Genomic DNA, 27887 nt, shown 5'->3' on the forward strand with positions numbered 1-27887 from the left:
CGTCACAACTTATTATAAAAATCGTAATTTAAAAAAAATTAAGAAATATTCTTTTTTTTGATATCAAAGGTCAAAATGACTTTTTTATGACACTATAGTAATAAACGACAATATAATTAAGTCAAACGTGTCGTATCATTATCCATATTTTTCTTTGAAATTTTCTCAATGTTAGATATTTTATATATCCTGACATAGTTAAAGATGAAGTCTTTTGCATAGTTCATTAAGCCTAATGCTTTCTTTTCGTGAAAACGGATGCCGTAAAATTTTCTCAATTGCAATACCATCATTTTCGTAAACAGAAGCATAAAGCAACAATCTTCAACTCGTTACCACGAAAACTTAGAAACGAAACGATGATTTAACCCCTCGATCTCCACCCCCATTGCAAAGGAACGTTTTCCAACGGCATGTTTCGCGTATAATCTCGGCCCATTTATTCGCCAGAAACAGAGATTCTTGTTCGCAAAATAGCGTGGCATCGTATTTCTTAGCGATTCCCCACCGGGTACAACAACGAAATCCACTTACTGTCGGTGGAAAAATAGGTGCAGAACAAACTGCATCGATTTGTCAAGGTTGTTCCACCTGTCCACCGCCTCCGATGAATTTCGTTTCCACATTTAGAATACGATTTTCTTCTCGCGTGTTTATCTCGTTTTTCCCCTCGTTATCGAAAGATTAAAAGTAAAAATAAGATTCTCAGACGATATCGATCCAATAATGTCGCAATAATTATGTTCGTGAGATAACTTTGAAATATCGATTGTTGAGGCCAAAACAAACGCAAAAATTATACAAAAATATCGATTATTTATAGCGAAATAGACACGTGTTTCATATCTTCTCATTTCATTTAAATTAAATTGTTTGTAATTTATAAACAAATAACCCTCAATCGATATTTTTGTATATCAAAATCTTTTGTATTTTATTTTATTTTGCTTTTTTTTTTTTTTGCTTCTAGAATTGATCTCCAAAGATAATAAAATAATATACATTATAATATATTTGACACTTTGTGTACATATATATTTATTGAAATTAGGTTACAAAATGTTTCTTCGATTGAGATCTTTTCGATTGTATATCTTCAAGGTTGATATCTCTAAGAGCTGATAGATATCGTTTTTTGCGAGGTGATGACAAGTATGATGGAATAGCCTGTTCTTCAGATTATAATTTTTTTTTTTTTTTATACAATGTATGAGCGTTATTTGGATTTTTAGAGTGACACGAGTATTATTATGATGTAATTAGTATGAGATAATATTGGAAAGGAACTTCGAAAATTTGATGAATTAATAATTGGTGTGGAGAATGTATAAAAATACGAGTTTCTTCTTAGAAACATAAATTCTTATATGGATATATATATAATTGTTGGAAAATTATCGACATAGTTAAAGATGAAGTAACAAGAAGAGGAATTCAACTTTAACATTCATGCATTTATATCTTTTACTTTTTGGTTTATATCTATTTTTTTTTTTTTTTTATAGCTAATTTACTTATTTTTCACATTGAAGTGCACTCGAAAAAATGTACACGCGTGCACTCCAGATATATACGAAATACATTTTCCTTTCAAAACTTCTCATTCTCATTCATAGAATCAATTTAAATACATATCTGCTCTTGAAAATTTCAATCTCGAGAAGTTATTTTTATCTTTTTCCCATTACCCTAAATTTTCACTCATTCCGAAATTAGTTCATCTTCACTTCTTCTAATCAATTCTTCGAATTCTAGATAGTAAATATAATTTTTAAAAAAATTTTTGAAACAAAAATTCTCAAACAAAAATTGAACGAATTGGAATTAGGAACATTTGTTTTTCCCTTAAAGAAAATATAATATTGTTTGAATCAAAAATGTTTCAAAACGAATTGTTTTGAAACACGATAATTTAATTGAAAAGCTAATCTTCTTCTATGTAAAATATTGTGTACAATTTTTATTACATAAAAATTTTTTTTTTTTTCAGTACGCCCAAGAAACTCAGCATGAAAAGATCCTTCGAGGATTGGCAGTGGGTATCGCATTTACCATGTACGGTCGTTTGGAGGAAGCCGATCCTTTGGTCGCTTCCCTTTGTGCCGACAAGGATCCGATTCTACGTAGAAGTGGAATGTACACGTTAGCGATGGCCTATTGTGGAACCGGAAACAACCAGGCCATCAGGAAGTTGCTGCACGTTGCTGTAAGTTTTGCACAACGCTCCTCAAAAATTTACTCCTTTGTTTGCTGAATTTTTTTCCATTTCAATTTTTATCATCTGTGTTTTTCTTTTTTTTTTTTTTTTTTTTTTAAATAGAAATATCAAATATTTGACAACTTTACATGGAATTTAATCGAATGTTTTAATTTACAAATATTTTTTTTTTTTTTTTTTCGTTTTTCGATTTGCAATGGTATTTTGAATAAACTAAATATTTCTTTGTTATAATATTTTTTTTTTATTTTTTTTTTTAAATTTGCATTGCGCTTCGATGTTTTTATCGAGAAAATTTGTCGATATACGAAACGAGCAAAAGTCAGATAGGAATAAAACATTCTGAGCTGAACTCCAATAATTTTTATCGTGTCGTTAGTGATGTATGCGCTCGTGAGTTGTTTGCAGTGGAAAATAACTCTTATTCTGATTTCTTCTAATCAATTTCAATTGAACATATAATATTTTTTTTATTATTAATTGCATGGTTATTTTTTTAGATTTATTATTTTATAATGTCATCAAACTTTAAAATTTTTAATCGTTAAATGATTTATTCGTATGTTGCAATAGTATATATATATATATATATTTTAAAGATAATTATATTGGAATTACATTTCATCAGTTTTAATTGATGTAATTCAATATATAAAAAAATGGATTCAACGTTATCAAATTGTTATTATATGATTTATGTCCTTAAGTAATTCTTAATATCTTTATGATATTGATGAATTTTTACAATGTTATTAGAAACTTGAAGAATGAAATAAGATAAATTGGATACAAGTATATTTTATTTACTTCAAAGACTTATAGAAATCTAATATCATAGTTGTTCAAAATTCATTCACGAATATTTTTTTTTATAAAATTAACAAATAAGAAAGAATATTATCTAATGCCATTTAATGACAATATATTTAATACAAGATATAAAGTAATTCATATTTACATTCATTTTAAAATTGTATATATATATTTTATACATAATTTTTAAGATAAAAATTTTTATCTATCTTCCATTCAACTACAAATTATTTGAAATGTACGTCATAATATTTCAATCGAAAATACTGATATAAGTGAATAAAATTCAAATTATAAATCTATTTTCGAATATTCCATTCTCTTAAATGTCCTCTATAATAATATGAAATTATGTTCTTTCAGGTCTCTGATGTGAACGACGATGTTCGACGAGCAGCGGTCACCGGCCTCGGATTCTTGCTGTTCAGGTGAGTACCACAAAAGAATACTTAAACTCATGGAAGTCAATATACGAGGTCGAGGAATGCGGATTCCTCGAGGTGGCTAGGTTTAGTATCGATGTTCCTTCCGCAAGTTTTCTGGCTTCCTGGAATAACCTAGATTCACGAGGTTAATAATATCGATGAGAGTTATTTCGATGATAATCCGCGCAAATACCTAAGGAACAATACCTAGAAAAAGAAGAGAAAATAAAAATTCATAAAATTTGAAGCTGTTATAATCTTTTACACTTTAATTTTCTATGAATCATTTTGATTTCTTTCTTTTTTTTTTTTTGTTTTTTATTGATCCTTATATTTTAATTTTGATAAATTTATTTGATTTGAATATACATAATACAATTTCTGTAGATCTATCTATATGATAGGGTTATTCATATATACTTTTATGTTCGTATATTTCTATATTAAATTCACATTAATATTGTTAGGTTTAACGTTGGTTTCTCTATGTTAAATTTTTATCTGAATAATCAGATAATCATCAGTTGATTTTATTGTTATTTTTGCGATTTTATCAAATTGTACTGACTTGTTTCATAAATTAGGTTTATATTGTTTTTAAACATTGCTTAAAATTGGGGATGATATTTTAGTTTTATCAAAATTGTAAATTCTAAACGGGAGTGTTGATTTTTCAATTATTTTTTAGTTGATTTTGCGAAAATAGAAGATTTGCAATGTAGCTTAATAAAGTGATTACTATTTTTGAGATCGCGTTAACGTTTCGTCGTATCATGTTCCTTATTTAAATATTTTTTCCTGTTCAACAAGTAACTTTAAAAAGTATACTTGTAAGCTAAAGTATTTTCTTTTTATTGTAATAATAAAAAAGAATTTTTTTATAAAGTTATTATAAATTAAATTTTGGATTATTCGATAAAAATTCAAATCAAATTAAACTGCACACGTAGTTTTCAAGATATCATATATGGAATGGAGTTTACGTTTAATTAAATTTAAATCTAAAAAAAAAAAAAAAAAAAAAAAAATTAGAATACACATATATAATTTTTCCTCTTGGATAAGTATTTCCTCTGAAGAGGGTCTTCAAGAGACAATTTTACTTTAATCAATTCGATATCAGCTTATCAGAGTTCCATTAGGAATTGATAAATTGCTGTATCTTCTGAGATTACAGTCGAATTGAAAATGATCTTATTGATTTTTTCCTCTCTCTCCATTTTTTGCTTAATTTCAAAAGATCGATTATTCATTTATAAATTTTCTTTTGTGATTTCGTTTGTGATTCATTATTATAGCAAAAATCCACGATAATCTATGAATCACTATTAATAATCCTATTAAAACTTTTGTGCAGTAAAAAAAGTGTTGCATTTTATTGCATTTTTTTGTGATTCATTTATTATCTTCTTTTTATTTGAAATAAGATTTTTATATCTTAATCCTTATTATCTTTTAAGGAAATATGAATTAATTTCTTTTTGTCGTTTGAAATAAAGTATAAATATATTCATATTCATCTTTTATTTACGAAATCTATGACGCATTAATTTTTTTTAATGGAAATTTGACGATACGTAGGTAGAATATTTGCGTATATATTTTCAATTTTAATAAATTCACTCGGAATTTCAGTAAATGATATCGGATTTTATAAAATTGAACAAACACGAAATAATATCTACAATTCACTCTTGTACATATTAGTTAAAAATACATATGCAAATTGTCTAAAATAATAATACACGTATACACACGCATACACTTCCCTTCTTCAAAGATACATAAGAAAATTTTTTTCACGCCTCATTTTTCTAAAAAATGTACATTTACAAAAATCATTCTTTCAAACATTATATCTTATAATTTCATCGGTTTATTAATAATATTTAAACTTCATCACATTTTACCAACATTTTATTTCACATTTTATTTAATAATAACGTTATTAAACGTTCACATTCCTCAAATATTTCCAATCCATAATTCCGCCAATATTTTAAGTTCGACGATAATCACAGCTCTTCCAATTTTCTTCAAAAATTTATTTCCCCGATACACCATCGAATCCAATATTAATTAAACTTCATTAATATCCTTCGAACGTTTCACTTCATCTGTTCCATCCATCTTCAACCTTAATATCTCCACCCTCCATCCCTCCCTCCATATCGTATCCCTCGAACACTTTATTCCCCATTCTCGCTCAACTTTTATAAATTCAATTTCACCCATTGTAACCGTATCTCAAGCTCAAAGGCGTGCCAGAATCTCTTTCAAATTTCCCCTATCCCCTCGAAAATTCCTCGAATTTCCTGCTCCATCCCCCTTCCCTTGCGAGGACCGCGTTTGTTTTCCATCGAATAACCTTTCTCCACCCCCGTTCGTCCAACGAATCTCGCGAAACTTTTTTAATACCTCGACTTATACCATATATATATATACACTGATCGGCGATCCAACGTCGAAGGGGCTTTCGAAGCGATCGATGCTTTTCATCTCTGAGAATTTGACGGATTGAAAGTTGCTTTCATTCTGCCGTTAACTCATCCAATATCCGGCTGGTTCGAACGGTTCCCATTCTCGTTTCGACGATTTCACGGTGCAGTCTTCGCGGTCTGGAGGCGGCGGTGGTTAATCTGCGCCGACATTTTCTATTAAGCAAACCCGGGAGGGGAAGGATCGATCAAACGCCGATCCCCTTTCAAATCGTGGCCGAAGGAAAAACCGTGACAATTTTCTCGATCGCTTTTATTTATATCCTTGTCTGACGGGGGGATTCGACCCCCGTCTCTGTTGATCGATCGATCAACCCTTGAGAAATGGGGATCGGAATGAATAGCTTTCTTTCGATTAAAAAAAAGAAAAAAAAAGTTGTAGTTGGAACATGGATGGAGGGTGTATTCTAGAATAAGTGGAGGATTAATTCTAAAATAAATAGGTAGATAAAAATTGATATGTTATCGATTGGATTTATTATTCTTTGTTTCGTTATTTATTTTTTTTTTTCCCGTGAATTCTGTTTGATAATTGAATCAGTAGAACAGAATTCGAAGTTGAACGCTCGAGTGAGAAAAAAAGACGAGTTAGGAAAATGGATGTCTGATTTGGTTATCTCGTCTTTATTCTATTCTTGCGTGCACGGTTAAGAGTGGCGAATCCCGCCCCCGCGCGGGATTTGTTTCACAAAGTTTGCCTTTAGAGGGTCGAATTAACCCTCCTTTCGATTTACTTCTGATCTTTCGAGTTTGCGGGCAGATATAGGTTATTGTTTCGTATTGTTGAACGATGGATGATGATTCGATATTATTGACTTTCAATGCTTGACTTGATCGTTTCAAAGGGTAATAAAAAATTAATTGGACGATTCAGAAAATATATCTTTCGTGCAGTGAAAATTTTTAATGAATCTTAATCACGTTCGTATTTGGAATAATAATTTTTGCTTATCGTTTATTTTATATTCTTTTTGATGAAAATTTGAGGGAAATTTTATCGCAAATTTATCTTCTTACTCTCGAATTTGACAAATTCTACAAAATTTCTTTTAACTATATCAATTCAATTTCCTTCATTTTCCCCAATTTAAAATCGTAAAAAGGAAATATTTTACATAATTTCATTATACAATAGCACATACTTTTTAAAATTCTCAAATCATACACATTTCCATTGTATAATTTCGTATATAATTACACATCGTAACGTTAAAAATTTCCAAATTATATTATCCACGCGTTCTGTTCCATTTTCTACGAAAAATCGAGTTTTCAAATTTCAAGAAAAATTTTTTCTCCCCCCTCCCGTATCGTATGGTTTCGTTGCAGAGTGCATTCGAATTCTTCTTGCTCGCCAAGTTCAATGAATCTCGATACGGTGGGCAATCGATACCGTGGCCCTGTAGAAACTCTTAATTGAAAACAGTCGATCGATCTTCGTGGTATCGCGGAATGGACTGTCGAACAGGATGAATGGTCGGCATCCTTGCATCTCGCGAAAGTTGTGGATCATTGAGTACAGAATTTTACACGAATTTTTTACTCCGTGGCGAAATATTTCTGGAGATAATAAGATACGAATTATTGATCTCTCTTAACGATAAAAATTGTTCGAAGAACGATACGAAAATCGATCAATCGATCTTTCGAACGTTTTTTATTCTTTTGTAAATTTTTGTAATTTTTTGTAATTTTTTTGTAAACGCTCTCTTTTCGAGTTGAGAGACTTGTCTCGAGAAACATGAGGATAATCTAAGTGTAGGATAATTATATATATATTTTTCAAAATTAACGTATACAATTGGATTTTCATTTTTTATAATATCCTTCTAATTTCTACGTTGATATTTAACAAATTAATTTTCCGTAAAAGTACTTGATTTGAATCAATTTTTCTTTTTTAATCAAACAATTTATAGTCGATCCATTATGTCTAAGGTATCCAGCAGTATACGATTCGTCAAGTAGATATCTATCAATCAACCTATGAGAATCTCTCATCTGTTTCGGATTTTATTCAATTTTGGCGAGAAATTCGAGTAGAGGGATGAATGAATCACTTAAAATTCGAATTGTTGATATAACGCTAACGGGTTAAATAGACTCGAAAAGTGGGGGGAATCGATGACCTGTGATGTAGCCGTGAAACGTGAGGAGGGTTGAAGAGGGACATTTTAAGCAGGGACAAGATCCTAAGGTAAGCTCGATTTTAATCAACGCTGGTAATCAGGGGATAAATGTAAATTAATTTCTGGCGAGGAGGACGAGACGAGGGATTTCCATCCGCTAAATGGGATCCGCGAATCGTGACTAGATTATTTCTCTCCTTTCCCTCGTTAAACTGTGTCCATTGATTTCGATTATGCGATCGAAGTTGGTCAATAAATCCTCGTTTAAGGTTTTTGTTTTTTTTTTTAAAAGATTACTTACGTTTTTTATAAATAACACCCATTTTGAATACGATTTCGTAGAATAGAATTTGACGATTCTTAATTAATAGATTTTATTTAAAATTCTTTTTAACTTAATAAATTAATAAAGGAAACAATGTATATAAATAAAATATTTATTTTGTCACACCATTGATATTATTAAAAGGATAAAAAAAAAAAAAAAAAAAGAAATGAACGAGTTGTATATTCAAAATGGCTGCATCCATGGTTTCTAATAATATTAAATTAAATCCAAGGATCAAAGTGAGATGTCTTCAAATATTATTTAATTTAGATGTGGATTAATTAAATTGTTTCAAATTATTCGTTATTATACACTGAATTGTAGAATGAATTCTTCAAACATTTTCGTATAATTGAGTCCATCCATCATTATTTCGGTTTAAGTCAATTATTAGAAAGATTGGGCTGTCCCCAAATATTTGGCAACCGCTGTTACACCGGCCTCTTTTTCATCGAGTCAAAATCAAGCCGGAAGTGGTCGATAACAGAGATATATCGCAGTCGTTAAGCGGAACTGTATTTGCACCGTGTCTATTTGCACAATCCATAATTTCTAGGAAACGAATAGAAATTCAACGGTTGGACGAACCATTCGTTTCGTTACGTCCCTTTCTCTCTCCCTCCATCCATCTTTATTCACAGCAATTTCGAGCACGGAATGATCGAGTTAGCAGTAAAATATTGCACCGAGAAATACAATGAACGATGAAACAACGTTTATGCGTGTCGTCGAATTTTTAAAAAAAGAGAGAGAGAGAAAAATTATAGGAATTGAAGCAGAAATGAATCTTAATCGTATTGATGAAATCGTGAATGAAAGACGTGTGATCTCGAAAATCTTAAGAGCAATTGTATCAGTTTATTTAAAGATTTATTTAATTAATTAACATATATATGTGTTATCAAAAATTTGTCGTCAGAGTCTATATTCGTTGATGATCAAGAAGATGAATTTTATAAAAAGGGGGAAGCTTGATCACCACTTATCAAATTTAAGGAAATTAGAGAAATTATCTTTGCTTTCTGACATTATAATAAAATAAGATGATTAATCAGAATTCACTTTGGGATGTGATTTATTAATCTTTCTCATCATTTGTCATATTATTTTACAACAAACTCATTAAATATTCCATGAAAATATAATAATATTATTATTATGATAAATTTCCCAGTAAATGAATTTCAGAAAGAAGATCACAAATCATATTATTTCGTTCGTAAATTTAATTTTAACAAATATATACATATATAATATATTTGCAAAGGAAAAGAAAAATTTTTATTTTATTATATTAATTCTTCATTCAATTGATTAAACTCGCAAAAATCGAATTTAATAAATAAATAAGATAAAAATATAGAAATAAATTATACGAATAATCATTGATATTCAATTTTCAAATTTTCAAATGAATTTATATAACAAACAATATATAACATAGATAGATAGATAGAAGCAACCGATATTGAATTCGTCCAATTATGCAAATCGTAAAAGCGACAAACAAAATTTCTCTGAATAAAATCCGACGTGGAAATAACCCGTTGCTTTTCAATTACCGGATAATTAAACTCGTGTCACGAATATTAACAAAGATCCCGGTTATGATTCCACGCGATATACTAATTTTCCACGAAAGATTAAGCGAATCCACACACTTTTAAAAATCAAAATAATTTCCAAACGATACGATAATTTATTTAATTAATTTTATTATAAACAAAATCTTCTTCCAAATCTTCCGATCGTTAAGAAAAAAAAAATCCAAAGAACTTAATTACGTAATTCTTAATCTCGAATAGAATTGTCGAATTAAAAAATCATTAATGAAACTACTATTGGAAATGTCATAGTTTTTATTCAAACTAAACGACGAGGTTTTATACATATGTATCATCAACGTTTTTCTTTTCTTTTTTTTTTTTTTCTGTTGCTTAAAGAATTCCCTTTTTCGAGCTTTATGACCATTTACGGTTGTTTGAAGCCATTTTTCCTTCGAGTTGGTTAAGTAATCATTAATCTTCTCCGAGAGTACTTAGCACACATGCTATATTCATGATAATTGCAACTGTTCCTCAGCAACAAAAAATTCTCCATGCATTTGCTCAAGGAATAAGTAAATAGTAATAACATATTGAATTAACAATAAATCGATTTGGAATTTGAATAGATATACGTTATGTTTGTTTCAACAAGCATTTTTTACTTTTTATTTCTCTTTGAAACGATTTTATCATTTTTCTCGAATATTTATTATTTTTTTTCTTACATTTTTTTAAAAAAATTTATTGTGTCTTAGTTAATTGTGCAAATTTAAAATGTGCGTTTATACGTATTTTAATTAGCTTCTCGTTGATCAAGATATCAAATTTTTACTAGGATATCAAAAAGTTGATATACTTTGGTATGGTGCTGTACTAAGAAAAGTGTCACGAATCGAAAACAAAAAAAACTGAAACTTTTCAAAAAATTGATTATTTACATAGCATTTCATGACACTAGTAGTTCAACTTCAACTTTTGACATTTGTAGTATTGAACCTCACATGTGACATTTTTCCGAATGGTAGACCAGAAAATATTTCTGGAATACAATATAAATTAAAAATTCTTGACTTATGACATTTTTCTTACGAAGGTGTGATGCATATATGGATCATAGAAGTATTAATGCGTTGAATAAATAAGGTAAAAAACATTTTCGATGATCTATCCTTTTTTGTAATAAAATCTAATGAACGAAATTCAAATTGTAGAATGTAGAGACGTGTAACGACGAAGATATTGTATTTATTAATTTGTTTGGATTTCATTACGCAGAAACAAATTTTTAATAAGTTAATAAATTTCAAGCAAAATTTTTCTGCAAAAAAAAAAGTACATTCTAAAAAGTTATTATTAATTATCATACATATGAAACATGAAATATAATAAAATTCATTCATAATCTTTTTTTTTTTTTTTTTTATTTTAATTCTTTTTGATATTTTACTTTCATTTTGTTTAACAACGTTGAGACCTTCTCTCGAAAATTGTAAACACATATCACAAACAATATAAAATAAATTTCAAACAATTCGTGCAAAATCAATGCACGCGTAACCGAGTTCTTTGTGTTAATATTCGCAACACGTGTTTAATTACCCCCGTAATCGAAGGTTATCTTTTATCTAGATTATTCCATATTTCGCTAAATTTATGGAATTATTTATATATCACGTGGATCGAATGCGTTTAATAGTTTGGCGAAATTTAATACGATAAATGAAATTTGGCAATGAATAACAATGCCTCGGACCAAACGTGTGAAAATATTCCTCCAAGGAGAGATTATATTTATGGAAATGGTTAAGGGGCAGCAGAAGGAATATTCCATTCGGACTTATTTTCCTTTCGGATGTTCCTTTAAATGGGAATATATATATTTTTTCCATTGTCTCGAAGAAGATGAAAAAGTGAATTCGTGTATTCATAGTCCACGATATTCGAACATGTTTTCGCATCTTTGAATGTGGAAATGATAGAAAACTTGGAAACCTCGAGGAATGAAAAATTAATGAAATCTTATAATTTTTTATTAGAGATGTGATGATAAAAGTTGGAAATTTTGCAACTCGTCGTCAACTCTCGAACTAATTTAACGAGTTGAATTAAATATTGAGAAAAAGAATCTCGTTTTTTTTCTTCGACGTAAATTAACGTACGAAAGGCATCGAATTGGTTGTTGTCAATTTTTTTTTTTTCTCGATAACGCGAACATACGTGTTATGAAAGTTTTCTATCTTTCCATACGATCACGTCACAAACTTTTTTAGAAAAATGTATAACGTAAAAAAAAATTTTATCAAGTATTTTTTTCGTGTTATATGCATAATCATTTTAGATTTCGTTGCCATTTGTCGCTATTTTATAATTGTTTCTTAATCATTTTTTTTTAATTATCAGAAAATTGATATTCAATCCTTCTCGAGTGTCAAGAAACACGTAATTTAACTTTCCTTATCTTTGTTCCATTTCCTAAATAAAGAAAATTTAAAAGCAAGCCTTTTTATCCTTAAAACAAAATCCCTTATCATGGGATGATGGGAGAGAAATTTGTAAAAAACTTGCATTACACCTAATTTCCTTTTTTTTTCGTACTAAAACAGTATGCAAAGAATTTAAATTTTCTAAAAAAAAAAAAAAATCTAAAAGATCGGCGATACTTTGTTATATTTCTCTCTGTACCGTAAGAACGCTTCGATCGAACGTCATCCTCGCTTCCGGGAGCTTTCATTTCCGGTCGAGCCGTGTGTTGGCCGACACGAATACATACACAGCTCAGGCGCATCACTTTTATTATGCAAATCAGTAGACGTTGCAGAAAAATCCCCTGTTTCCCCGGATAGGTTCAAGTTTACTTCTATCGAAACCCTCGGCCGACTGATATTCAAATATTACCAATAACACGATTCCATCGAATTTCATACATAAATTTCGGAATAGTATTATTTCATGCACCATGAACGTGTATCTCGTTCGTTGTTTCTCTCTACTTTTCTCGCGGTTGAGGTTTATTCTTTTTTTCCCCTTCCCTTCATCATTGTGAATATTTATTATTAATATTAATTATTAATATTATTAATAATTAATTATATATTATTAATAATATAATTATATATTATATATTATTAATATTATTAATATTATTAATATTAATATTATTAACATATCGTGATGATATTTCATTTTATTTCCTTTTTTTTTTATTCCAAGATTGCAGTATATTTGGATATTTCAAATCTTACGTTGCTTGATAAAAAAAAAAATATTTTTCCTTTCTTGAATATTAAACAAAATTCGACATACTTTTTCGAAATACTTACAATTCTAAATTTTTATTACATCGATGATACGATGATTCGAACAATACTTTATTGAAGAATCAGTGAAAAAAGACTGAAAAGTGAGATAAAAATATCAACAGACTGTTGCACTTATGAAAAGAGGTAAAGATGAATAATAAAGGAGAACAGACGAGAAAGGAAGGAAAAGAGGACGGAAGAAATGTAAGGGAACTAGGTGACGATGAGACAATAAAGCAAGATAATAGATGAAAAGGTAAAGTGCAGCTTTTTTTTTTGCTCTACCATTTGCATTTTTCTCGACACGTGTAATTTTCTGCGAAAGTTTTTACACGTAGATCTTTTTCACGTGTACGAACGATACCATTACCAATTAATTCAGGATAATTGTAATTCCATGATCTATATAAATCAGAATTACCACGTACTCTGCACGGATTGTTAACAATACATTTGCGGGAATAAAAATAAAAATATGTATTCAATGTGATGCGAAATGTGATATTGTGTCTATGCTTCTCTCTCTCTCTCTCTCATTGGTTTTTTCAAAATAAATAAATTTCGTGCAATGAAAATTGTATACGTTATATATTCGATTCGACGATAAACTGCACGCGCGCGAAATTTGCACGAGGGCCATTGTCACGAGCACTTTGAAAGTCGACGAAACAAAATACAATCGATGGTTCCATTGTGTTCGCAACTGTTCGCTTTCCTTCGAACACCATCGAACGGGATATCGATTTTTTGCTGCTTCATGGCGTACATTGGTAATTAAACGATATTAGTTTAAACAAAATGTTCACAGAGAATGTAGTTATTCTCGTTCGCGTTTCGAAATTCGCGCCATTATTTTTGATTGATTCATAATAGGAAAATATATGGTGGTTTATCGTTTTATTAAATCTAGTCACTCGAGGAAATTACTGAGAATAATGAAAGGAAGGAAAGTTTTTCTTTTTATAAATTTTGAAAAATATATAATATTTTAAATATTTTAAATATTTTTATTAGTGTATGGTACGTTTTTATTTTCAAGTTTCAACATCGATAAGAATGGATCTGTTAATTTTGTAATGTTTTTTCGACATCTAAAAGTTGAAAGTGTTAAAAATGAAAAAAAGAAAGTAACAAGGGAGATATATAGATATGATAAATTCTAATTATTTTATAATCCAATAGAAAATCCCTTCTTCCATTTTGGTAAACGGATTCGGATAAATGATAGTGAAGATAAATGTGCAAGCGAAACGTTCTTCCGGATGCTAGATTGCATGATGATAAATAATATGATGATATTTCACCGGGTTGAAGAATTTTTGTTCCTTTTTTGTGATTCGCAATTGTTCAAAGTCATCAAATATCTCTTCTCGACGATTATTAGCAAATTTATAAAAAGGAATGTAGTATTTTTTCTTTTCTTTCTTTCTCTTTTTTTTATTAAATTTAAAAATTTTTATTTATTCACTTTTATAAATTTCTGCTTTGGAAACATTAATAACGTGTATTATATGATTTATCGTATTTATACGAATAATAAGTCCTTTGTAGAATAAGATCAATATTACGATGAAAATTATTAATCAAGCATATTAATGAAGCTCGAAAATGGATTGTATTTGTTGTATACGAGTGTTACTCTCTTGTTCAATTTGTCTTTATCATACTCTTTGAAGTATTATTTGTTCTTTGTTAAAGTTCTTTCTTCGCGATATTATTCAAAAAGGTATCAATACGTATTGAAAAATTTCATCTTGTTTGATAAAAAAAAAGTTATCTGTGTGATTTTTAAAAATATTGAAATAATATTGGAATCTTTAATATTTTCGTGATATCGAATATTGTTGAATATTTTATGCTATTTGATTTACAGATAATGCTTTATCGAAATCGAAAAGTATAATGAAACTTTAATTCTCTTGAATAAATATCGATAATACGATATTTATTTGAATAAGTATTTTTTTTTTTTTCTTTAGATTATGATTGAGAATTATATCGAAAATAAACATAGGCACCAGAAAAGAGATATTTTCTTCGTTTATAACCGTAAAAGTGGGAAATAATTCGTTATTTGTTTGTTATACTTTAATTTATTATTTGTATTTAAAAATAACACTGTGAAATAGTGTTGTGTTATATTTAACATTAAAAAATATAGAAACTATAAAAATTGAAGATAAAATTGGCAAACATATGGTAGATGTATTTAACTTCAAAAAGTTTCATTTAATTCATTCAATGTTAAAATATTGACTATCCAAACTTTGCTTAATTGAAACGCCGATCATTCGAACGATTATTTATCCCGGACAATTATTGGACCATAGAATAATTCACGTGTCTAATTTGAACTACGATTACATTTTAGGACACAATAGAGTTTAAAATTTCGAAATTTCAATATCTCCTGCGAATTCGATGCTTTCGTTCAATTTCTACAATTTCTATAGATATATTTGAAATGAAAAAAAAAAAAAAAAAAAAAAAATGGTGCGAAAATTAATTAATCGACAAAAATAATTTTAACATTCGAGATCGTACCGAAAATCTAGAAATGCAAGATTGTTGTGACGACAATTTATTTTTTTTTTTTTTTTTTTTACTGAACACACATGCAAAAGAAAAACGTGTGAAAAATTTTTTTTCATCTTTCTTCAAAAACTTTATGCATATTCTGTGAATTGTGTGTTGTCACAGAATAAAAGAATTAACGTGCACGTAAATATTGAATAATTACATATTTTTATTACAAAATTATGCAAGACCATAAATATACAAATACGTTATCAATAGTGAATACGAAAATTAAATTTTAAATCTTATTGAAACGTTAAGGTTGATAAGGATAGGTCGGGATGGATCGAAGTTCATTAAGCGATCGGAATCGCGGTCATCTGTTCTAAATTTTTTTATCAGAAGCACGTGTGAAGAAACGAAACGCCACCACGTATTCATTTCTATCGATAACGATCGTTTCGCTTGTTACTATCTTCTCTTGTCCAATTTGTGATTTAACCAGGAATGATATTCGATATCGTATCTCCATTTATATGAACCTCCATGCCAATTTCAGGAATAAGTAACAGCGAGGAACAAAGAGGGCACCACTGTTCAATTTTCTTTTATTTTATTCTCGTGCGTATGATCAATTGAGGTTAGGTTTTTCGTAGATTTTTTATTTCTATATGGAAAATTCTAAAATAGCTCTCGAAACATGTATTGAACGATAAATAATATTGTATTAAGTGAATTAATAGTGTTAGAATGATAATATGGATATTTAATGTTGTATATTAAAAGAAAAAATACTTTCATCTATTATTTCTACTATTCATTTTTCGTGTAAAAAATTAATTTTAAAATAAAATGTAATTTAAAAACTCTCAGATTTGGTAATATAATAAATAATAATAATTGAAAATCAATGGGTATTAAAATCCATTATATATAACGTGGCTTTATTTGTGGTGCAAACAACGTGGCATTATTCTTGAAAATTGCAGTGGAATAATGTTATAATTAGATCGTAGATTTTCATTGCAATTTCATTGCATGCATATTTTTTTTTTTTTTTTATATTACGCACGTTTTGGATATTTTTACGTAATGTTCACCAATGTTGCGATGTTTTATCGAAACAATTTTCCAGATAAAATCATTCGAATTCCTTTCGATCGCGTAACAACAGAAAGGAGAGAAAGAAAAATTACGTGACACCGATTAAACAGAGAAATGGAAAACAGTCGGACGTAAATTTGCATTAATGGCACATGTGCGTTCCCGCGCTATCGATTTTCCCGCCAATTATATTCCCGCTTTCTACGAATCCCCACGTTCTTTTTCGATGTGTACACTACATTTTCACTATTTAAATTCCATAAATTTTTAATTGCAAAATTCGTTAGATTTTCACGCAAGCAGAAAATGGGGAAAATTTAGTTTTCAATTAGAGAAATTTCGTTTCATGAGTTTAAAAACATGCGTATTAATCTTTATGATCAAGGTTTGAAAATAATCAAATGCAAGTATCTTTTGTATCACTTTCTTTATTAATATAATTTTCAATACAATTTTTAATACAATATATTCTTTTTACAATATTTTACAATTTTATACATGTGTTCCGTTGTTTGGGAGCCGTCAATTTTTGTTGCCACCCACACTTGGATTTTCCAAGTTTTCCAAGCAGATTCGCGAAAAATAAATATTTCGTTCTCGAGCTCATCGCGTTAATGCCGCTCCCTCTCGAGATGACACAGGCGGAAAGCTGCTACTGACATCCGCCGCGAGCTCGAAGGAAAATAACCGGACGTTGAGTGGAGTCGCTATTGTTTCCCCGGAATGTCGGGGATACTTGAAAATTCTAGCTTTAGGTCTGCCAGGCAAATATTATTTTCCATTCCGAGGCAAATTTTTGTTCCCCGTATCCAACGTGTCTTCGTTCAAGAAATTGTCAACCATCTTCAACCATCTTCAACCATCTTGAACCATCTTCAACCATCTCGAGGATGCATCTCGATGGATCTTCGATTGTTTTATCTTATAACAGTTTGATCTAGGTATTTATAATTTTATCTTTACACCTGTATATTCTCAATTATACTATTTTCAAAAGTACCTTTTTTCGAAAATTTCGTACAGAAATACAAGTTTTATTTGGAATTGATCTGAATATAGATATATGGTACATTGCTCTGTAACGATTGGTCAGTGTTTTTTGTTTTAAATAAGTCGTTGATAAAAATGTTATTTAAAATTATATGAGGAATTTTTAGGAGAATTATAAATATTGCATTATTTTAAAATATTTTCATAAATGTATAATTTTTCTCGAATGTGTTTGATACATAATTTAATTTTATAACAGATAATTATCCTTAAATCTCTAACACAGCGCGAATTTCTCAATTCGAATCGTGAATTTTCAAGAAATTTTTTCATAGAACATCTGTTCAATTACGAATTAATAACAGAGAATCGAATAAAATAAACAATAAGCTTTATCGTTTTACGAATCATCCATTAAATGCATCCACTCATTAACCTTAATTATCTGTATTAACCTCGATATCCAACCACCGTTATCGAAAAATGAAAAATAAAAGATCAAAGGATAGTCATTTCCTGTGTTCTTGGTATTATATACGAATATTTTACTGCGATCGAATCTATCAGATGGTTCGAATTCATAAGTTTTCAATGCGAATTCGAACGCCATGCAATGCACTTCTCCCTACATTCTTCGACTACAAAAGAGGTCGAATATCGGACAGGTCTCGTTTCCTTTGATAAGATACAATATTCAAATAGCATTGTTCAAAACTTTACCACCGTTTTAAAATAACTAAATATATTCTTTATTATAATAAATTTTATAGTACAATTCCCTTTTAATTTATATAATATTTTTCGATAATATCACGATAATATTAATAATATTGGCTTGAATAGCAGATCGATAATTTTCTGATTTTTTGAATATTCAAGAATCAGAATGAGATAGAAATAGATATAGGACATATCTATATTAGTAATTATACTTTTGAATGCAGATCTTAGATTCATGTCTTTTAGACTTTTCAAATTTTACAATCAACCACACGAAGGTCAAAAGTATTTGAAAATTTCTAATAAATTTCTTTAAAAAAAAAGAAAAAAAGATGGATCCTTCTATTTGGAACGAGAAATTTCCATTTCTTGGGAAATAAAACTCGGTCTATCTGCCTTTCAGACTTGGTCAACCGATTTCCTAGTTCGATAGCAGTTGCCGTGATGGGAAATGTAAAAAAGGAGAAATAAATGGTTGCGCTCGAGGAAGCTCGGGCCTTTTATTCGCGTAGATTAACGAGAAGCTAGCAGGCCACGGGATTAATTCTTTACGCGAAAACAGATTTTCGTGAAAGGAAATCGATCGATGTCGTTTATAACATCGTGCTGCTTCTTGAGAAACTTCTTGTTTGCCGCTTTAATCGGTAGATCTTCCTCCTCCCCTGAGAGAATCCTGATGATTTTTGAAACTCAGAATTTCAGAAGTTCGGTATAATTTATGCTTAAACGTGATCCTCTTTATGCTTTCGACGTTTAATTATTGGTTTCGATGCATTTCGAGTGCAAAAATCAATTATTATAATCTTAGAAAGATGAACGTTCGATAATTCTTTAGAAATTGAGAAAGGAATTTTATATCATAATTCACGAAAATTGAATCGTTTCTAATTCTAACACATTCTAAATGTAACTTTTTTTCTCTTAATCGAATAAAATTTTGAATATATTTAAATAATCAACTTTTTCGATAAACGATCTCGCAATTTATTATACATCCGTTTAAAATTATTATTAAAAAATATAATTTTAAAGAAGCAACGATAATTTATCTCAATTAATATTCCACTATTTTTAATATCCTTGAAATTTCTTTTTGTATCCAATTTAAAAGTATCGCGAGTTCCATTTAAATTTTTATATCATCATTTATGGAACAGAGGTGCCGGTTTCGGGCCGTTAATGAGAAATCTACGAATCACACAGGTGTCCCAGTTCTATTCCATCTTGTTTCCTTCCATGTTCATTAAAATTCTCGGGAATGAAATCAAAGTAAAGTAAGTTTTCGATCCTGTTTCCATCATATGAAATCAAAACAAAATTAATCTCTCCAGATACATACATATAATAAATTTCCATCTTACTATTGACGTCGCAAATATTGTTTCTATAAACAAAAAAAATGTCTTCTACTTTTCTCTTGTACGATTTCCTCTTCAACATGGGCCATTTACTTGGCGTGTATTCGTCGATCTTTTCATTGCTGGCCTTTGTTGGAATAATGTATATTCTTTTCGGAATGATGCAAAGAAATTTCGAAAGATGAAATGTTATTGAAATTATTTTTATCTTTTTATTGTCTTTTATGTAGAGAATAATATACCTTTTTGTTTTAATTCACTTGAAATATATCGTATATTCTTTTATCTCAACGAGTTCTATCAATTTTCACGTTATTGTTTCAAAAATGTCTTATCAATAATTGCTTAATAATTAGATCTAGGAAAATTAATACAAATCGAATAAATTTTTAATTTTTTCAATATTATTCGTGTATAAATTTTAATTTTAGATAAAAGATAGATAAGAATGACACAATTATTGAAAAATATCGATTAACTTATCCCAATTCCATTTCTTTTATTATTAAACCGTGCAAAATTTGCGTAAAATTTTTAATGAATACTCAAGCGTAAAAAAATAGAACCGAAATAAAGGTCTGTTTCATCCTTTAAATAATATCTTGATACCTCACTTTGCATATTTTATATTCGCTCCGTAGATTTTAAATTATTTAAATTTTCCACGCGAACAAACATTCATAAGTGTTACATACATACGTTTATAACATCGATGATAATAATAATAATTTTAAATCGTAAAATATATTCATTTCGAAAAATAGCACAGAGTTTTCGTCGAGTTGAGGTGAAGAAGGACACTAGCCTCGGCCGATTTCCTCGAGTTGATAATTACAAATTGCCTCTTAATCACCCGCTGGAAATCCTAGTAAAAGGCCCCCAAGCCTCGTATCATCGCCTAAATAATCGCGTCTTACAATTAGCCTGGTGGCCAAGTTCTCGTTCGTTCCGATCGAACTCTTCGTGCTGAATAATCGATCCTTGGCCGGCAAATTCGAGATGAGAAATTCGATTAATTCGGGGCCACGTTATCGTAATATCGTTCCACGTTTCAGGCATTAATCATCGCCTTGGAACGAATTTCGCCCTACCCTTACGGCAGAGAAAGAATTGAACAAGTGGCTGGAATTGGATGCTAGATGGGATGATCAGGTTTGGATGTGTAGAGGAAAATACTACGTTGATTGTAATAAATATCACGCCTTTCTATTTCGTGTGCTCCCCATTTTTGGTGGTTTTTCTCTTTAATTCGCTTCGCCAATTCTTGGAAATGGAATCTCGAGCTGGATTTGGCATAATAATTATTATTGTTTCTTCTTAAATGCTATAGATATAGATGAAGAAAAATAGATTTATTTAGAGAAAATTATGGTTAATATAATGATACAATCTGTTAGTAAAATAATTGAATAATGTTAGTAAAATGTTTGAAAAATAATATGAGATTATGATTGGTTAATTAAAATATTCGTAAGACAAAGTATTACGTATTATGGACGCAGGATTATTGGAATTTTATTGAATTTGTATTTAGTATTTTTTTTACAAATATGTAATAATAATACATATCTATTCTTTCTTTCAGATTTTTGGATGTGAAAACACACATGCTTTAATGAAAATTATTTTACACGAACAATTTTATTTATTTATCTATAGTCCACATATATATAAACGTAGGGATTCAAAATTAAACGATTAAAACATAAGTGGATGACAAAGATAAAAAGTCGACGAGCAAATTTATCCCCTTTCTCATAATTTGAAAAGAATATCCGCGTCGAATGTTTGCTCGAGCATTTAAAAATAGATCCAGGGACACGTTTATGAGTATAATTCTCAGGATAATGAAACTTTATTTTGCGCGGCTTAAGGCATTCCGTTCTTCTTCAGTTATTGCGAACCCGTTAGTCGCGCAATTTTTTAATCTTCCGTCCGTCCAGGAACTGGAACGAAGTCGTTCGAAAAGAAAGGAAATTATAGGGGTTAGTTGATGGAGAAAAAAAATTCTATGTTTCAATCCTTCCTTTTGATAATAGAATTTTGATTACGTTCTCCTCTTCTTCTTTCTTTTTTTTTTTATCTCTCTTGTTTCTTCCATTTTCTAACTTTTTTTGTTTTCTCATTTTTTTTCTTTCTCATTCTATGATTGTCATGTTGAATTTCGATATAAGTTTTATTATTGTAAAAGTTTTACGAATCAATAATATTGTATATTATAATATCAGCATATTCCTTATAGTATTCATTGGATCCATTTATAGTACAAATTAAATCTTAACTTTTAAATATCTTCATTAAATACATTTAACAAAATGAGGATATCAATCTCGAATAATTTTATTCAATTTGGACAAAATAAATTCGAGTTTATCACGATACAGAACAAAATTACAAATTCTTACTATTTTTAATTCGATACAAAATTATTTGTAAATTTGTGAAACAAAAATTTGGACGAAAGAAATATACGAAAAGAAAACTAAAGTAGGATCTGAAAAAGAAACAATATATTTAAAGAGAAATTTGAATGCTCGAAAATGTTTCTCTTTAATTGAAATCCTTCCTTCGATTCTTCTCCTTCCACTCGATATCAATTTCTTCCTTTCCTTTCTTTTTTTTCTTTTTTTTTTCATTCCTCGTTCCCCGTAGATTTTGATACACGCAACACGGATAAACGATTCTCTGTGTCGTTGGAAAATCCGTGGGACTACGGATACGTGGATATTTTTGGGTGGGTGCGCTCGTTTAAATTCACGTTATTCACGTGAAAAGCCACCCCCACGTAATGCAGTTTCCATGTCTGTACTTCGTGACAATGAATCGGCCCCAGGGAAGATCTCGTGGGCTCGTTCGACAATTTACGAACAAAGGAAAATGATAGTTTTCCCTTTTCGACCCGCTTACAGATTTTTTTCTTTTTTTAACCCGGTTAACCTGTTCCGAATGAAGTAGAGAGGGTGGAAATAGGAGATGCCCCTTCTCACCCAGAGTGTGTGTCTGAGAGTAATTGTAAATAAAATATCAGACGAATCCTTTTAGAAAATTTTACGTGAAATATGGTATATAAATTTTTAAAAACTTGTGAAAAATTTTTTTTTTTTTTTTTTAGTTTTTCTATATATTTGGGGACAATATAAAAAGAAAAAAAGAATAGTACGAAAGGAGAAATAAGAGTTTAATTTGTGACATAGATAATTGAATTTGTGTTTTAATATATTTTTCTTATTTTTTTTCTATATTAGGGGACAATCAAAAAAGAGTAGAATACGAGGCAGTTTAATTGATGAATTTGTTTTAATATATTAAAAATGTATCAATAATTGGTTTTATATAATTGTAACAACAGGTACGTATACTTAATATAGCATTAGATTTTCTGAACATTTGAATAGTGATTTAAATTGTCTGATATCTGTTCGCCATTTTCCATTAATACACGATTGATAATTATTTATTTTCAACCATTATAATTTAATAACGTAATAGAATTTACGAAGTATATCATTGTATCGTTACATTTACATCGCGACGAAGAAAAAATTAAAATTATTAAAATATCAAGTGTAATTACGGATGTGTTTCACACTCTCTTCTCTGTATTAAATATCGCAGTTAACTGCCGCCAGGGTGCAGGAGATGTAATTTATACATCTAGAAGATATTATTTTACAATATCATCACGAAGCGAGAAATATTTCTTTAATCCATTTTTATAATCTCCATTCCTGTCTCCTGTTAATCTCCGTTTCACATCGTTTCATAAACGACGACAAAAAGACGAGATGCAATCGTATGAGATCACGATATTTTCAAATTGTTTAAATGGCGAACGATTCTGTCTTTGCTTTTTCTTTTTGTCCCATACATTGTAAAAAAATTTCCTTGAACGTTTGTGAAGAAAAATGACGTTTCTTTTTTGCATTGACATTCTTTCTCTTTATTTTGCAATCGTGTTCGTTTCTCTTCGATGTATAAGAATTCTGAATCAATTTGAATTCATTCGACTTTTGCGAATCGAATTGAAAAATTATATATATTCGCTTGTATTAAATTTTTTTTAATTTTAAGTAATAAGTAATGTATAATTTTTAAATTTTAAATAGAAATTAAAAGATATTTTTAACTACATAAATTTTCTTTCTGTTTCAGGTAAGTGGCCAAAGTGCAACCAAAGTTTCTGCATTTCTTTTCTCTCACGTAAGTTATATATATATATATATTTTTTTTTACAACTTTTTATCACATAATTCTTAAAAACTTATTATCCATTGCTTCTTTTAATTCGATACTCGAAGTTGCTTTAATAGGTAATTGGGTAAAAGAAAAAGTGGTTTGTAATATGAAACGAAAAGTCGAAAGGAAGTTTTTAATTCATGAATAATAATATTACGACAGTTCGAAACTTTTATCGAAACAAAATAATGTTCTACCTTTGTTAGCACTTTCTTGCGAAAGATAATTTAATAATTTTTTTTTTCTTTAATTCAGAACATAAACTTTTATCGTGAACACTTCTACGCTAAAAATTTTGGAATAAATTTAATTCTTAATTAATTTTAAATTTATCATTTGATTTATGAATTTTAATTGAACACAAATTTCTAGTTTTCAATATTTTTACGTACGTCGATATTTTATAATTCTAAAAGTTTTAATCTAAGAGATGTATCAAAAAGAAAATAATTTTTATATCGTCATCGTTGCCTCATTGCGATGTAAACGAGAATATTAACAATCATGTTCATTGTCATTATATTCGAACTTCTTCAATTTTCTTTGGTATCATCGTTGCTCGAAGGATAAATAGAATTATGGTCTCGTTACTGAGATTTGCATAATGAATATTATCTCGTGGAAAAATTGGTCGTCTCTCTGATCAATCTCATTTGAGGGGTAATTAGAAGATGAAGACAGTGGTAAAGGAATTTTTGTGTTTGCCTTGAAGGAATATCAATAAAATTTAATTAATTAATGTGGATCTCTTATTGAAGATTAATGATGTCTCGTAAAAATATTAATCAAGGAAGGAATTAATTTTTTTTTTAATTTTTAAGATTTTTTATTTTATTTATTTTCTTTTTTTTTTTTGTTCTTCTTAAAATTGGAAAAGTAGTTTGCGAAGCATCTTGTTGAATTTTTAATCCCACGCGAAAAGAAATCGTTTATTTTCCTCTCTTTTGTAGTAATACTTATAATTTGCAACACCAAAAGTTTTTCACAAAGATGGTGTAACGTTTCCTTGTTACAAAGGAACAAAATCTATAGCCTTGTTCGAATATCCTGTTGTTGCATTTTTTCGTTTTTATTCTCAAACAATCCAGCGAAAGCTATCAATTTTCACAAACGATTTGATCTCACCTCCTCGTCACGTTTCACGCGAAAAGTACAATTTTTCCCCCATCTGAGTTACCAAAAATTCAAGAATTGCAAGAATTTCAAAAAACTCGTCAAATTTGCTCGTTCTTATTTCAATTGATTGACAATAAATCTTTAATATAATCGAAAATCTCGCCAACAATTTTCATTTCTCAAAATACAAAATTTTCTTTAACAAGAAATGAAAAAAATTTTTAATCTATTTCAATAGAAATTAAATTTATTTTTCGTTTCTTTCATTCATTATTTTCAATATTCGAATAAATTCATTTTTTCGATTATATTCTCATTTCAAACGTATATATATATCCTGTTTTGCGTGGGAATCTGATGAAAATAAACGCAGATGTGTTTCTCAAGTCACTTATCGAAAGAAGATAGAGATAAACTTTCCGTGTTTAGGCTTTCTTTTTTGACGCATCAACGACAACTCTCGATGTCGGTTGTCATTCCTGCATCGCGGTGCTCGGTTTTACAACTCTTCGTGACAAACTGTTGAACGCGGTGAAACGTTGAAATTACGTAGACGACGGATGTGGAATGTGAAAATTGCGAGTTCCATTAGCTGGAATTAATTTATGGAAATTTTTGTTTGTAAATTAAACAGGTATCCCTGCACTTTTCACTGTATCATTTTTATTCATCCATATTTTCTTTCCTTTTTTTTTTTTTCATAGTTCTTTATAAATGGAATTTGCTCGTTTATGAGAGATAAGGATTTATGATTGATTACAGTTTTTTTTATTTTTTATTTTTTTTTACTTTCAACTGGAAACTGACAGTGAGAAGTAATAGTTGTTAGTAATACAACGATAAAATGATAAGATAAACGGAAGAGTGGTAAATTAATGAAAGTGAATTTATGAAATACAGAAATATAGGAGGATAGAGTGAAAGTTTTTATCTCTATACCTCGGCTTCATCTATTAAAACGAATCGATCGTAAACTCGAAAAATAATCGTTTTATCTTGTAAAAAATCTCTCTTAAATTTTCCATCTATCTCTTCCAAATATTCCCATGCAATATCAAATTAATAATCCATCCATAGTTTATCTATCCCTCCCTCAAATTTCCTAATTTCAAACGTGACAAATATTATTCAGAAAGTCATTATTCTATCACGTAAACGATAAATAATCGATTAAAAAAAAAAGAAATAAATGAAAGAATAATAAAAAGAGAGATTTAGTGGGGGTAAAGCGTCGTCGTAAAACGGAATTCCCTCGAATTCTCGCGAAAGCCAATTCCCATAGACGTGCCATTCATTAAGCTCGTTATACATTTTGCATCTTCTCTAACCTCCTCTCTCTCTCTCTCTCTCTCCCTCTCTCCCCTCTCCTTCCCTCCTCCTCTCCCTCTCTTTCTCTCTCTGAATTATTCAAACCAGTTTCTCAGGGTATTCCGCCCCAGTTTATTCCTCTTCATCTTCTTCTCCTCGCCTCTTAAAACTTCCTTCTCGCCAACGAATAGTTTAACGACTATATACGAGCCCATTCGCGTCACTGTCTCGAACGTCGACTTGATAAATTATTACAATTCCCAGTTTTCCCTTGCAACCGAGTGGGTGCTTCCCGTTGAATACATCACCTCCGCCTTGTAACGCGGTTTCCTCCCGAAATGAGTAAACTTACACGAACAACTTGCCAACAACCTGCATCATTTTCTTTTCGTAATAAAACAAAAAAAAAAAAAAAAAAAAAAAAAGAAAATAAACGCGGTTGAGAATTAAGAATAATATAAAGAATGGATCGTGAAATAGTTTTACGATGTTTTTAAAGAAGAAGTTGAGGAGTGTGATTTCGAGTTTCATGAATGAGGGGAAAAATTATTTAATTTGTATACGATTTCGGATTATCGAGGTATCTTCGTCGCTTGTTTCCGTCGTTCACTTAGTTTGCAAACACAGACGGTGTATAAACACAGAGTATCGCACGATACAATTTCTCACGACTTTGTTTACTACGATGGATTAAATTCGATTCTTATTTCGAACGACGTTTAATCTCGTATCGTCTTTGGTGTCGTGCGAACGATAATTTCGTGCGTGGAGCCGTCGAGAAATAATCGTGGTTCGAATAATTTTTATGATTGTTATCTGGTTTTGCAATCTCAGAGGAGAGATTTTTACGATATATAGAATATCGCGCGACGCAATCTCTCGCCATTTTGTTTGCTACGACGAAAGTAGAAGATGTTAAATTCGATTCTTATTTCGGTCGATGTTTCGGTCTCGCGTTGTGCGAACGATATCGTGGGATAATCGAAGGATCAAGTATTTTATAGTGTTGTATGATTAAATCTTTCGTTCAATTCTTCGATATAAAATATCCTGCATCTGGGTTTTTTTAGTTGAAATTTGTTCACTCGTGTTAAATTAATTCGTATATGTATAACACGACAGGAACGATATTGCAGCGCGACGAGATGTCTTGTTCTCGGATTTGCAAAGATTTTAGATTAATTTTTAATTGGAAAATTGCAAATATAATTTATTATGCACGTATCTGTTCTTGTACGAGTTTAAATAAAAATGATTCCGTTACTTCGATCATCCACGAGT

General features: G+C 29.6%; 1 protein-coding gene across 1 annotated transcript in view; it reads left to right on the forward strand.

Annotated features, from left to right (window-relative positions):
• The window catches only part of LOC122714093 (26S proteasome non-ATPase regulatory subunit 1), an 89842-nt gene that overhangs the window by 6589 nt on the left and 55366 nt on the right, over window positions 1-27887 (forward strand). The window contains exons 9-10 of the mRNA XM_043935115.1: window positions 1991-2206; window positions 3395-3459. Of these exons, the coding sequence (XP_043791050.1) occupies window positions 1991-2206; window positions 3395-3459 (281 nt within the window). The remainder of the gene's footprint in view (window positions 1-1990; window positions 2207-3394; window positions 3460-27887) is intronic.

Source organism: Apis laboriosa, unplaced genomic scaffold (assembly GCF_014066325.1).
Source record: "Apis laboriosa isolate Shangri-la unplaced genomic scaffold, ASM1406632v1 scaffold27_cov151, whole genome shotgun sequence".
Lineage (NCBI taxonomy): Eukaryota > Metazoa > Arthropoda > Insecta > Hymenoptera > Apidae > Apis > Apis laboriosa.